The sequence below is a fragment of the Rattus norvegicus genome, chromosome 5, assembly GCF_021556685.1.
Source record: "Rattus norvegicus strain SHRSP/BbbUtx chromosome 5, alternate assembly SHRSP_T2T, whole genome shotgun sequence".
NCBI lineage: Eukaryota > Metazoa > Chordata > Mammalia > Rodentia > Muridae > Rattus > Rattus norvegicus.
The window spans coordinates 78,046,611-78,059,519 of NC_141538.1; the positions used below are offsets into that span (position 1 = coordinate 78,046,611).

The 12,909-nt window shown below is 44.7% G+C and overlaps 1 protein-coding gene across 1 annotated transcript in view; it reads right to left on the bottom strand.

The window, feature by feature from the left end:
- Positions 1-12,909, bottom strand: part of Svep1 (sushi, von Willebrand factor type A, EGF and pentraxin domain containing 1) — a 176,912-nt gene that overhangs the window by 44,658 nt on the left and 119,345 nt on the right. The window contains 7 exon segments of the mRNA NM_001419684.1: positions 1,907-2,026; positions 2,458-2,631; positions 3,533-3,703; positions 4,740-4,863; positions 6,003-6,127; positions 9,224-9,399; positions 11,385-11,586. Of these exon segments, the coding sequence (NP_001406613.1) occupies positions 1,907-2,026; positions 2,458-2,631; positions 3,533-3,703; positions 4,740-4,863; positions 6,003-6,127; positions 9,224-9,399; positions 11,385-11,586 (1,092 nt within the window).

Here is a 12,909-nt window from a genome sequence, read left to right on the forward strand (position 1 = left end):
ATTATTCTAACTTAATGTGTACATGTCTCTATGTCAGTATACACACCTCAGTGCTGGTGCCCATGGAAACCATGGATGTCCCATCCCCTTGGACTTGAATTTACAGGTAGTTGTGAATGGCCCAGTGTGGCTGCTGGGAGTAAAACTTAGGTCCTCTGCAAGACCAGTGTGTGCTCTTAACTCAGCCACTTATTTATCCAGCCCAGTGTGTGTGTGTGTGTGTGTGTGTGTGTGTGTGTGTGTGTGTGTGTGTGTGTCTGTCTGTCTGTCTGTCTGTCTGTCTGTCTGTCTGTCTGTGTCTGTATGCAGGTGCCCAAGGGAGTCAGAAGAGAGCAACAGATTCCTTGGACCTAGGTATACAGGCATTTATGAGCTGCCCAAGGTTGGTGACCTGACTTCCATCCCTGTGACCCACACATTAGAGGGACTCTTGCAAATTGTCCTCTGACCTCTCTCACACAAGTAACACAAAGGGGGGCGGACAGGCTGTGTTGATTTAATCTCACTCAAGATCATCTGGGCTATGAATATCAAATATTTTGTTTGTTTATTTACTTAATACTGCTAGATACTAGCACAGAGCATGCTCAGCCGTTGCTCTATGTTTAGCCACACCCTCAGCCCTTTAAGGATTTTAAAGGAACAAAAAGTAAATGTAATTATAGGAGTGGATTTTGGAAAAATAGCCATAAGTGAACAGAAGAATGATATCCAAATGCTTATTGTTTTCCACAGCAGATGTTAAACTTAGGGGAAAGTTACTTATGGTAAATGTGTGAGATGAACTATAAAACAGAAATTAAAGCTATATTCTCAAACTCTCTGGGGACGCGAGATTATAATAACTAAATCTTTGTTTCCTATCAGGCACAAGACACCTCTTGAAACTGTTTCCTGTTCCCATGTTAGCTCACTCTCAGGGCCACAGTCTGCGTTTTCAGGATTATTCTCCCTCTCTTTGACTGGGGATTTTTTTTTTACAAGGCTCTTATGTTTTATCCCATTCAAAACTCACCTTTTTAAAGAAAGGAAAAGCATCTAAATATGATATTATCCTGGGAAACTTTTGCATCCAGCCCTCACACAGTAAGGGATAGCCCTTGCATCCTTTCTGCTGGACACTAATATGATACAGATGGAGACATCGGCATTCTTTGTAACCAAGAAGATCTCTGTGGATAACCTAGTTTGTTTCTATTTCTATCTTGGGACTCTTCTGCTCTCTGCTTTCCTTGTTGCTACTGTTTCCTGTTTCTTGATATTTATTTGCTGTTTCTCTCCTTCCTCTCTTTCCCTCCCATCCCTGAAACAGAATCTCACAGCACCTGTCTGTTTCAAATGGTTATCACTTTATTTTGGGGGAGCCCACAGCCCGGTGTTTTGACGCCCTCTTTAAAACGTCCTCTTTACTTCCTTTCTCACGGTGCTCTGGCAGACATGCTTATAACAGATTTAGGAAGATATTAGTGAGTTGAAGGTCAGCCAGCTCTATCAAAGCTACCACAGAGGAGGGTGATGTGGCAAGGCAAGAGGTCAATTTCCTTCAAAGATATCATTTGGTGTAACTGAGGCAGAGGGAAGAGATCGATGGGAAAGCCTTGAAATGCATCTTCCTCGCTCTGCTTGAGGCTAAATGATATCTCTAAGTCTACTGCTATTCTTGTAATTTCCTTAGACCTCTGTCAATATAGTTGACTCAATTGTGTGCTCCAGAAAGTGGGAAGCCAGGGGAAGTTCAGTGCCAATTAAGAGTATCTTTAATGGTTACCATGTGTCCTTCGTAAGAATGTTACCTTCCTCAGCTATCCATTTACTCTTTGAACACCGCACTCCTGTCTTACTTTTAAAACAACATACCCTTAAAATGCATGCTTGGATTAAGCACCTGAGTTAAGAACGTCAGTACCTGCACAGTTTTTCCCATCTCCCGTGTACGGGGGCTTGCACGAGCATATGTAGGATCCGTTGGTGTTCAGGCAGGAGGCGTGCTCACTACAGTCCGAGCCGACTGCACACTCATCAACATCTGAAACGGAGGCAGTTCACAAATAGTCCAGCAAATTCATTTCTCTTATGTGTCAAACATTTGTATGGCTTCTAGGTCGCTACATGTCACTTAACACATAGAACTGTGTGTGTATTTTATGAAGTTTAAGTGCAACCATCCAACCATCATGATTATTCTGCGGAGGACCAATTAAATCTACGACTCCCTTACTTGTTAGGTAGAAAACCAGGGATGGGCCTACCATTTTAATATTGAACTTGACTAAAATTGAGGACCATTTTTGGCTTCCCTTGGAAGAGACATCTGTTTTACCATTAGCCCTTGCCCAGAGCTTGCGGAAGAGAGGTGGACTTAGCACAGTGATATCAGGAGAGCCTAACATGTGTGGTAAATGTTTGCCAAGGAACGTGGATGTGACTCCACACGGCAGCAGCCAGCATTTATCTCACCGAGACAGGATGGAGAAATGCCGTTCCAGCTCCCGTTGTCTGTACAGAACATTCTGGAGTCACCCAACAGGTAGTAGCCACTGGTGCACTGATAGGTCACTGTGCTGCCAGCATGGAGGTCCTCGGCTGAATAGAAGCCATTCTCCAAGGTGGGAGGCAGCCCACAGCGAATGCCTGGAACAGGGCAGCAAGTTGTGCAAAGCGCTCAAAGAGCATCTTGCTTGCATGGACCTACTTTCATGGTGGCTGCCTTAGGTAGCTACCCTTTCCCTACGGTGCACAAACATTAGTAACTAGAGTGTTCTACACTGCTTGCCACACATGTGCTCTCAGCATGTGGCACATTGTCTGGTTCACGGTAGGCATGTCATTCATTCATTCACCCATCCATCCATTCATTCATTCAAAAACATCTGTGGTACTCTTACTACCCATTACGCCCTGTCCTAGGTGCTGGGCTTACAGCAGTGAATGGAATGGATGGGACTCCTGCTTTGTGGTGCTTCCTGTCCAGTGAGGTGGACAGACCAGAAGATAAATAGATTCTGTGTCAGGTGCTACTGTCTATTTTTGGCAGTGTCTTGTCTCTACAAATCTCCTCACCTCCTGCCCTTGCTGCTTGCTTAGGGTCTTTCTGGTCTTCACCATTTTACTCGTTATAAACAAGCCTTATTATATACATCCCCTCTCCCCCATCTCTTCCTCCAGAATGTAAACACAAGAATGGGGCCAGCATCTTTAGAATATGTATCAGTGTGCAGCTAAATCTTGTAGAGTTAATGAATGATTGGGACATCCTGCTCGAGACACCTGTCCCTCTTTCCTCATCCAGCAATGGCGTACCTCAGGGTGGCTGTCTACCCTAAAGGGACCTTATTTCACCTGTTTTGAGTTCCTTGTCAGCACCTCAGAGGCATTTGTCAGGAGTCCTTTTTGTACCCCCATCACCCACCTCCCCCATGGTGCCTGGCTCAGTCTCTTAGGGCCAGGGCACAGACTGGACGTCTTCTGGGTTTGTGGCAGTATCTGACGAGCATCTGTCTAGCAATCCCCGAGTTGGACAAAGGTTGCTCACGTTCACAGTGAGGGAGTGGCTGTGACCACTGCCCTTGGTTCAGACAATACTGCACCGGATTCCCGACCATCTGGAAGCCCGGGTCACAGAACAGACTGACTTTGGAACCTGGCTTTCGATCTCCTGATGCAGGTCTCAGGTGAGGCACGGACCCTTCTAAAGATGGGCAATCTGAGGACCAAGAGCACAGGCACAGTGCAGGTCAGTCACACAGCAGCAGGGGCCTGGAGTCAAGGGGCTCAAACCCTTGCACCAGCCGGAAACCGGCTTTATTGTGTTCAGACAAGTTACCCCATACCCTAGTCATCGACAAACTAATGATAAGGGGGGAAATCTTACTGAGTCATCAAGCAATTTTTTCCAAAAGAAATATCTTTCATATTTTAAAAAAGGATTTTTTTTCAAGACAGGGTTTCTTTGTGTAGCCCTGGCTGTCTTGGACACACTCTGTAGACCAAGCTGGCCTTGAACTCAGAGACCTACCTGCCTCTGCCTCCCAAGTGCATGTACCCCTACTGCCCTGTGGGTATTTTAAAAAGATCAAATAGCATTCTTGCAAATTATCTAAAATCATGAATTCCACAACACTTTAAAAATTCATCTAAATGTAATGAGTTTAGATAATAGTTCCTGCTATCCAGGGTAAATGTTCAGTGAGCGGGTGGGAACAGGAAGTGGCTTTTATTTGTTTCACAAAATTAACTTCATCTCAAAAAGAAGCAAAAACGGGGACTGAAGAGGTGGCCTGGTGTTATCTTGTAGAGAACCCAGGGTCAGCTCCCAGGACCCACACTGAAGATCACAACCACCCGTAACTCCAGTTCCCAGGGGTCCAGTGTCATCATCTGCCCTTCATGGGCACCAGGTACTGATGTGATACACAGACATACGTGCAGGCAAAACGTGCACATAAAAATAAAATTTAAAAATCTAGAAAAAATAAAAAGGGCCCAAACCCACAGTCTCCCTCCCATCTATTTAACTTAAATTTATCTTTATATGAATATCCTACTCAACTATTTGGTACCTGTTGCAAAGGAAGAATTTCAATATTGAAAACATCCTTAGGTGGCCAAGGTAGGTGTGATTCCTATTCAGGGGAGGATTGGCATGTGGAACCACAAAAGAACTTTCTGAATCATGCACTTTGGACAGAACATTCCAGAAGAGTCAAGATCCGGCAAAGGTGTAAGAGAGAAATCCTCACCAGAGCAGAAGATGCTGCTGGAATCAACCTTCACCTTCCCCGTGATCCCCGATACGAAATCAGGCCATGCTAACACGTTTCCCCGACTGAGTTCCTCTGGGCAGGAGCTGGCCAGCGACTTCACCTGTGAGTTTAGAGCATGCTTGTAGGTAAACCGTCTGCTAAAATGGAGTATACACATCACACTTAGCCTTGTTGGGTTAGCCACGGGTTGTTGTGGCGTGGCAAGGTGAAGAGAAGCATAATTTAATATGGTACAATCGCAAAGGCCACAGGGAAATTTCTGCCTTTTTCTAATCTCCACCATTAGGTCTCCCTAATATCTCTCCCACTTAAAAGACTCACAAGTTGCCTGAAATTTCAAAATTCTTTACATAGAGATTCTTATCTAGATGTTAAGGTTTTTCCCCAACCCCAAAGATATTACTTAAGCTGTGTGTGTGTGTGTGTGTGTGTGTGTGTGTGTGTGTATGTGTGCGTGCGCACACGTGTGTGCACATGTGCCATGTGCCGCCTGTGTGAAGGTGCTTGAAGTAGCCAGAAGAGTACGTCATATCCCCTGGCGCTGGAGGCCAGGCAGTTGTGAGTTATCTAACATGGGTTCTGGGAACTGAGCTTGGGTCCTTCGCAAGAGCAGCAAGTGTTCTAAAGCACCGAGCCATCTCTGCAGCTATCAGCACGGTTCTGAGAGTGAACATACATCAAGCCATCACCATGGGGCAAACCATCCCACAAATGTGTAGGTGGCCTTTTCTGACTCCGGCCAGAACTCTGTTACATAATGTCGTTCTCTCTCCTTTACAGTTAGGAAAAATGAAGTTTAGGGAGATGGAGCTACATGATGGAAAACATCCCAGGACGACTGTGGTTAAACTTGGGGATGGATCTCAGGCTGACTTGAGCCTGGCTTGAAATACAACTCCATCTGCTTTATGTCTGTGGATGCTCTTAGGCCCATTTTGAGTCTAGTTAGGAAAATTTGAAGTAGGACTCTCTCTGGTTCTTTCCAACTCAGAAATTATAATTTTTTTTTAAAAAATAAAACGCTTGTTCCCATTTATGTCAGAATATCACCAAGAAACTAAAGGTGTCAACAGTGGAAATCGCTGTGGATAACCGACCGACTAACAGACCGCCATCCAATACCAGTGATAAATCCTAGTTAGGAGTTTACAAGAAGACACGTCATCATTAGGCTGTTCGTGGTTGCTAGGTTTGTACCTTTGTATCTCATTACTGTCATACACTGAAAATGGAATTGACCTGCTGTGGAGACAGGACATAGTCCCAGAGGTTGAGCTGGCTTATGGAGCCCACAAAAGACTCAGCCGGGTTGAATCCCTCTCCTTTTTTGTCTTGCTCTTGCCCAAGAACTAATGCACCACCACCTAGAGAGAAAGAGAAGGGGGGAGGGAGTGAATAAAGAGGTGGAAACTACCCCAGTGGTTTGTTATCCCCCAAATGCTAATTTAATAAAAGTGCAGCTAATACAGATGTATGAAAGTGTCGTTGAAGGCTGAACTAGGGAACTTTATTGCATGGCTTAGCAGCAGGGACAGAGTGAAATTAAGTTTATGTGGAGAGTTAAAGGCAGAAGGAGGGTGAGCCCGCCAGGCTCCAGTGGAAAGTTCCCATGGCTCCCTGCCTCTGGTCTTAGAGTTTCTTCCACAGGGGATGCCTTTCTCCTCCCCTTTGTCTAGCTATCTCTGCTGCAGCCTTCAAGGCAGGCTTGTTGAATGCTGCAGGCATTTACGCAGCTCCTGTTGACGTGGTGCCTACACGATCAGGCTGGGAACGGTCCCAGCAGAGCAGACAGCTCTTCCACATGGGGTGGGGTTGTGATGCTAAGGGAAGAAGTGCATGCGAAATGTATCCCAGTATAGGACACTAAGTTAAAAAAAGTAGGAGTACACAGACTAACACTCCTGGGGGGGGGGTGGATGGAGGGATTCTGAAGACATGTTTGACTAAGGGTTAGTTTTATGCAGATAAAAGATACAAAGTTTCTGGGCAGAGTTGTAGAATGCCAGAAGGAATACAACTACATGGTGTGTGGGCCTGGGGTTATGAGGGACTCTCTACAGCCCTTGGGTCTCCCCAGCAGCCTGTGGCTAGAGTTTGCAATAGGCCAAGCCCGCTCCACCTGTGTATACTCTCTACAAGCAGGACAGCCGCGAGAGAATGTACAGCGGACAGTTGTGTGTAAGCACAGCAGTCTGACTTTGGGAGTCTCTCTTCTTCCAACCATCCAGAGAGGGTAATTAGGCATAAACAGTATTACAAGGAGGTTGCGGGTTCTGTGGTGGCCTTCTGTTCAAATATATTTCACAGGGAGGCGTATATTGTTAGAGTGAGTTTTTTTTTTTAAGTTTAATTTTGTTTACTTTGAGACATTGTCTCACACATCCCAGGCTGGTTTCAAACTTACTATGTAGCTAAAGGTGGCCTTGAACTTCTGATCCTCCTGCCCCTTCTTCCCAAGAGCTACAATTCCAGGCATTTCCCACCATACCCTGACTCAGGACAAAATATTTTAAATTTATTGAGAGTAGAGTGGTCTCACCAAAGCCTTGACAACTACTGTACTAATCTTGTAAAAATAATCACACAATTAAAGGATCAGTACTGGGAATTGAACCTAGGGCCTCTCATATGATAGGCAAACCCTCATCACTAAGTTGTGTCCAACCACATGGTTTTCCAAAGCAGCTTCTGTATCCGGCTCCAGGTAATATCAGCATAAACAACCTCTCTACTGTTTCTGGTTGACGATTTCTGGTTCTTCGGGGTTAATCTCCCTAATTCATACCCATGCACACTGTCTTTGCTGCCTGTATTCATCAAACCCTGAGGCTTTCCTATTCTCCTCTTCCCTCACAATAACACCACTCGTCCCTGTTTCTATAGCTAGCTGCCATTGAGGCTGTCCTGTCTGCTCAGTACCCAGGCTGCTCTCTTGACTGACTTGGTCCTAAGAGGATGTGGGGGTTCATGTCCCAGTGGGTGTGCAAGAGCCATCTCTCTGTCACATCAGTATTGCTGAAGGAACAGTGGTTGTCTCCTGTTTGCCACTTGAAACATGACTTTCCCTCTCAGTAGAGACAGACCAAGAGGTCCAGATTCTCCTGCTATTAATCCTCTACCATTGCTGGGGACTGTCCTCTCTGGTTAGAAACATTTTTGTTATTTAGGTTTTTTTTCCCAACACAAACTCGATTGCTCCCTTCTGACCATGATCGCTATCCCATCCTAAGGCCATCAGTGATATTCCATTGACCTTAGGATGAAAACCTCCATTGTTAACCTGTCCTATGAGACTTTGTATGACTGGCCATTACCTCTTTCTACAGCCTTGTGCAGTGCATAGCATATTTATTTTTCTATGTGTGTTCCAGATACTTCCATTGATCTTTATTTAATTCTTTTAACATCTGATCTGTTCACTGGTTAATGCTTGGCTAGCCTTAGAACTCAGGAAAGACATCTCCCTTGTCTCCACCAATATTTACCCTACACAGCTCTTTGGCTGTGGACTGTCAGGGAACTGTATCCCATTCCTCCTCAGTGATTACCTCAGTTAGAAATTACCTGTGATAATGGACCTAAATATCTTACTCCTGCTCCACACTGACACCTTGTGGAGGGCAGAAATCTTATGGATTTTTGTCTATGGGTGCCCAACTTAAGGAGTGAGTTCTTGGTATACATTCTCTATAGTCACAAATTTTGGTGCCGTTTCTATAATATTTTAGTATTACAAAGTAAAACAAAAGGACATTTTCTAAAACATAAATTCAATATCTGCCTTGAGGCTCTGAAAAGGTAACCTCATCACATTTTCATGCGGATGTAACTCGTTATAGGATTATATTGGCCTATCTTGGTTCAATATAACTTGCTTCTGGAAGATACTAGTTCATTTTTAATATTTTAAGATATTTTTGTTGAATTTGATTTTACCCAGACACTATTCTTATGTACTGGAAACATGAGGAAAGCGAAGATAATGACATCCACATAGGTCTTCCATGGGTATTTAGATTGACTTTAGAGGAAACGTTGAGTTCTACTTGACATGGGATGCAAAAGCTGGAAAATGTGCCCAGAGACTCAGTTGATATAGTTTGTCCCAAAACAAAACTGAAAGCCTCCTAAAAGGTTGTAAGCAAGTCAGCAAGCCAGCAAGCAAACAGGATACCAGCAGCTAATGGCTTGCTTAGAACACAGCTTAGCAAATGCTCCTAGCCTAGCTTGCTTCTGGGTCAAACCAAGATCCCCAAGGCTTCTCTCTTACAGTCCTGTAGCTCACCCAGGGAAAAGCATTTGGTATCTTACAGTCTAGATAACTGACGAGTGGTAAGGGAAAGACATCACTGTGGGTCTTCGTCTGGAAGCAGTGACAACCAGGTTGGCCAATGCCACGTCCGTGTAAGCATGACCACCTCTAGAGTCTCATATACATGAACCCATTTCACAAAACATACCAGGTATGGCTTTGCCAACAGAGAGGCCAGTACCACTGTCAGATAGCTCCCCGTCTATATAGACCCTCCAGGCTCCACCAGTGCTTGTCCATGTGATTGCAATATGATGCCAAATGCCATCATTTACAGAGGGGCAGTTGGTGATCTTTTCCTTTCCATTCACATAAAGAACCCAGCTGTGGAGAGAAAGAGTCCAGGGAATTCAGTCAATGGTCACAATGCATGATTCATTCTCTGTGGCACATTATTCTTTATCGTGTGCACGTGCACATGCGTGCATGCGCGCGTGTGTGTGTGTGTGTGTGTGTGTGTGTGTGTAAAGTACTCATGTAATCCATTAGTCATTTCTCCCCTCCATCCGATAATATTTTAGAAGCAGATCTATGTTACTAATTACACTAAATTCTAGGTCAATGTAAACACTGATGAGAAAGGAAAAGTCTTCAGACAAGACAAGATAATTGAGACAATTTACCATGCTTTGAAATGTCCAGAACCAGCGAGAGTTGCTGAAATGTCTGACTGATACCCTTCCTCTAGAATATGTGTTTTCTAAGACCAGAAACAAACTTCGGTTGACTATAGGAGCTAAGTCTGCTTTGGGGCTTATACTATGGACTGGGCATTTGTGTTCCCTCAAAATTTGTGTGTTCAAAGTCTTAGCAATCTAACAGTGTAAGAAGAGAGGCCTTTGAGGGTGACTAGGTAAAGAGGACAGGGGTCTCTAAACAGGAAGGACTACTGTAAGTAAGTTACAAAGAAGTTAGCAGGAACCCCTTGCTGCTCGGTCTTTGAGGACACAGAAGAATACGCCTGAATAGGATCTGTGGACCAGGAAGGCACATTTCCTAGAGCCTGATTCTGCCACCAATTCAATCTTGGACTTTTTATATTAGCCCAAACAGAGTAATACAGTTGCCAGACTGGTCATATGGTAGTCCAAATACATATGTCAAAATGAAAAGGACACCAAGAAGTTCCAGGAACCCTACTATTCATGGAAGTGGTGTAAAGACAGCCAACAGTTTAAAGTGGAAACTGTCCAAAGGCAAACAGAAACAAAGAAATGACCATGGAAAGTGGAGGAGGATAAAAGTCTTCTCAGACTTTAGCAACTATATTCACAGGAGAGGAACATTCTTGGAGCACCAGCTGTTTTCTTTCTAGATGTTTCCCCCTTTCCTCTCTTTAGCCAAGCAGGCAGAAGTTTATCTCTTTATGTACAGTTTACTTCGAATCTTTGCAAATGCCCTAAATTTCTGCTCCCTGAAAGTTCAAGTTGATGAAAAAGAATTGTGTTTGATGAGATTTCTACCCAAAGAGTGAAACTGCCCCAGCTTGAGAGGAAGAAAGTTCCCAGTAGGTCTCTGGGACCTGCAACTTGCTCATTAGGGCAGTGCTATGTGTGAATCTGAGAAGAAAGGGCCCCATGGAAAACCAAACAGCCTAGCCGGGGGTGGACCTGCAGTCCAGCCAAGGAAAGCAAATGTAGAAAAGAGCTGGAGTCTTCAAAGGATCCCAGAGGCCAAGCTGGTGAGCAGCCCAGCAATAACTAATATGGACAGGTGACCAAAGTTTGGGCCTGTCCAAGTCTGTGGCTCTTCAGCAAACTCTAGGTACAAATGGAATGACTTTATAGTCAGTGCAGAGGGAAGGACCTGGAGTTAGATTTAATTTCTCTTGAGGGAGCTAAGAGTGTCTCTGGTACCCTAAAACTGTGCTGGTCCTCAATCCACCTGTCTCCCGCAGACAAGTGTTGCTGATGGCCCTTGATCTTTGGATGTTCTGCTGTATAAAGAAAGGGCATCAGTCTCTTGAGAATTAGACCTGACGTTCCTGTGATGTAGCCTTAGGCTCATTTAGACTTTCTAAAAATTTGTTTTGCTATCTGTAGAAGGGGCAGTATTTCCTCAGGGAATTGTTAAGATCAAATAAACCAATAGCCATGAAGCAACACACAACTCACATGTGAACAGCTATCACCAACATCTGGCTTTCCCACAGAGCTCATCCAGATGTTCCAGTTGTCTGTGGTCGTCCAGGCTTCCATGCTCCCTCGTTCCCAACCCTAATGTCAGAAGGTGAGCCCTGAACAGGGTTCAGTTCTAACTTGGTGTCAAGAGAAGCCCTCCCTGCCACATCCATTCTAACTCCTGCTTACCCATTGTAATCAGTCAGGAGGAAGGTGTTGTCTTTGTTGCCCTCCAGTGCATAGGAGATGGGCGTTCCGTAGTTGATGACATCAGAGGACTTCATCCAGAATGCACAGGTTATGGCATGGAGTGTTGGAAGCACTCCATCTAGAAGGACGTACCCGTAGATGCCAGAAACTTCAAAATCCAGGTTAAAACCCGAAGGCTGTTCTGCAACAGATAAGGAGAGTGTGCAGAACGTGGTTTTCAAGCACACTCTCAAGCTGTCCAGGGAAAGCAGTGGGCAAGAAGCGCCAATTCCAAAGATGCTAACTTAGGCAACCATGAAGATTTGGGAAGTGATTTTAAAATTAAACAGTGATTCCACATGATATGTATGTAAGCTGTGAAAGGGAGCAGAAAGAAAGGGTTGGAGAGGTAGAAAGGTTGAGAGTTGATAAAGTGGGGCATATGGTGACGGGAAGGAGTGTGTGTGTGTGTGTGAGAGAGAGAGAGAGAGAGAGAGAGAGAGAGAGAGAGAGAGATTGAGAGAGAGAGAGAGAGAAAGAGAGAGAGAGATGCTGTGGAGGAGGGAAGAGACTAATTCAAGGACAGCATCCCTCCTCACTCAGGATCTGTCTTTTCCATGACTGATGAACAATCCAGCTCTCTCTCTATTCAGCTCTACAAAGCCTACTCTATACCAAAAGTCTTTTGCCTAAAAGACGTAGGTCTCCTGAGAGAGCAGATGAGCGCTGTTCTATCAACTCTCTGATCTACCTTTCCACTAACCTTCACCGCCCAAACCAAGCAGTCTTTTAAACACATGGGAGAAGTGGAGAATGATGGTTAAAGGTTCCACAGTCTCACAGGACAGGACTTGGTTTGCTCACTCGTTTGAGTTCAGCGTCATAATATGGTAAACATGGTTAATAACAGCGACCTGAGCAAAACTGCTGAGGCAGTGCTTTTTAGAATTCTCACAAGGAGCATGTGAAGCAGTTGCGCAATAGATATGTTAGCTAGATTGCTTTAAATACTCTACTTATGCCAGCTGAGGACATGATCTCCCAACACTTAGCACTGACATGCAAAGCCAGACATGACATCTGTAATACCAGTGAAAGTGGAGAAGGGAGGTCTCTAGGGCTTGCTGGTCTACCAGACTTGACAGTGAGCTCTTGGTTCAATGAGAGACTCTGCCTCAAAAACAAATAAGGCAGAGGGCAGTTGGCACTGACCTCTGACTCCTACTCTCACATGTATGTACATGCAAAGAGAATGTGAGTGCATGGACACACATGCACAAAGGCATGCATGCATGCACTAACAAGACCTCAAAGGAGGGAGAAAAGGAGAAAGAAGGAGTAATGAGAGTTGATCTTCTGGCATGTGGCAGAGTCTGGATGCACGCAGCAAAATCCTAAAGGTTAAATAGGGAAATGTGGAACCCCTCTGTCAAATTGTTTTCTCCATTTCCCTCTTAGATCTCTAAGCTTTGGTTTCCTCGTGCATGTTGTTGGGGATAATGACAGTAGTGCCTTGCTTGTTGGT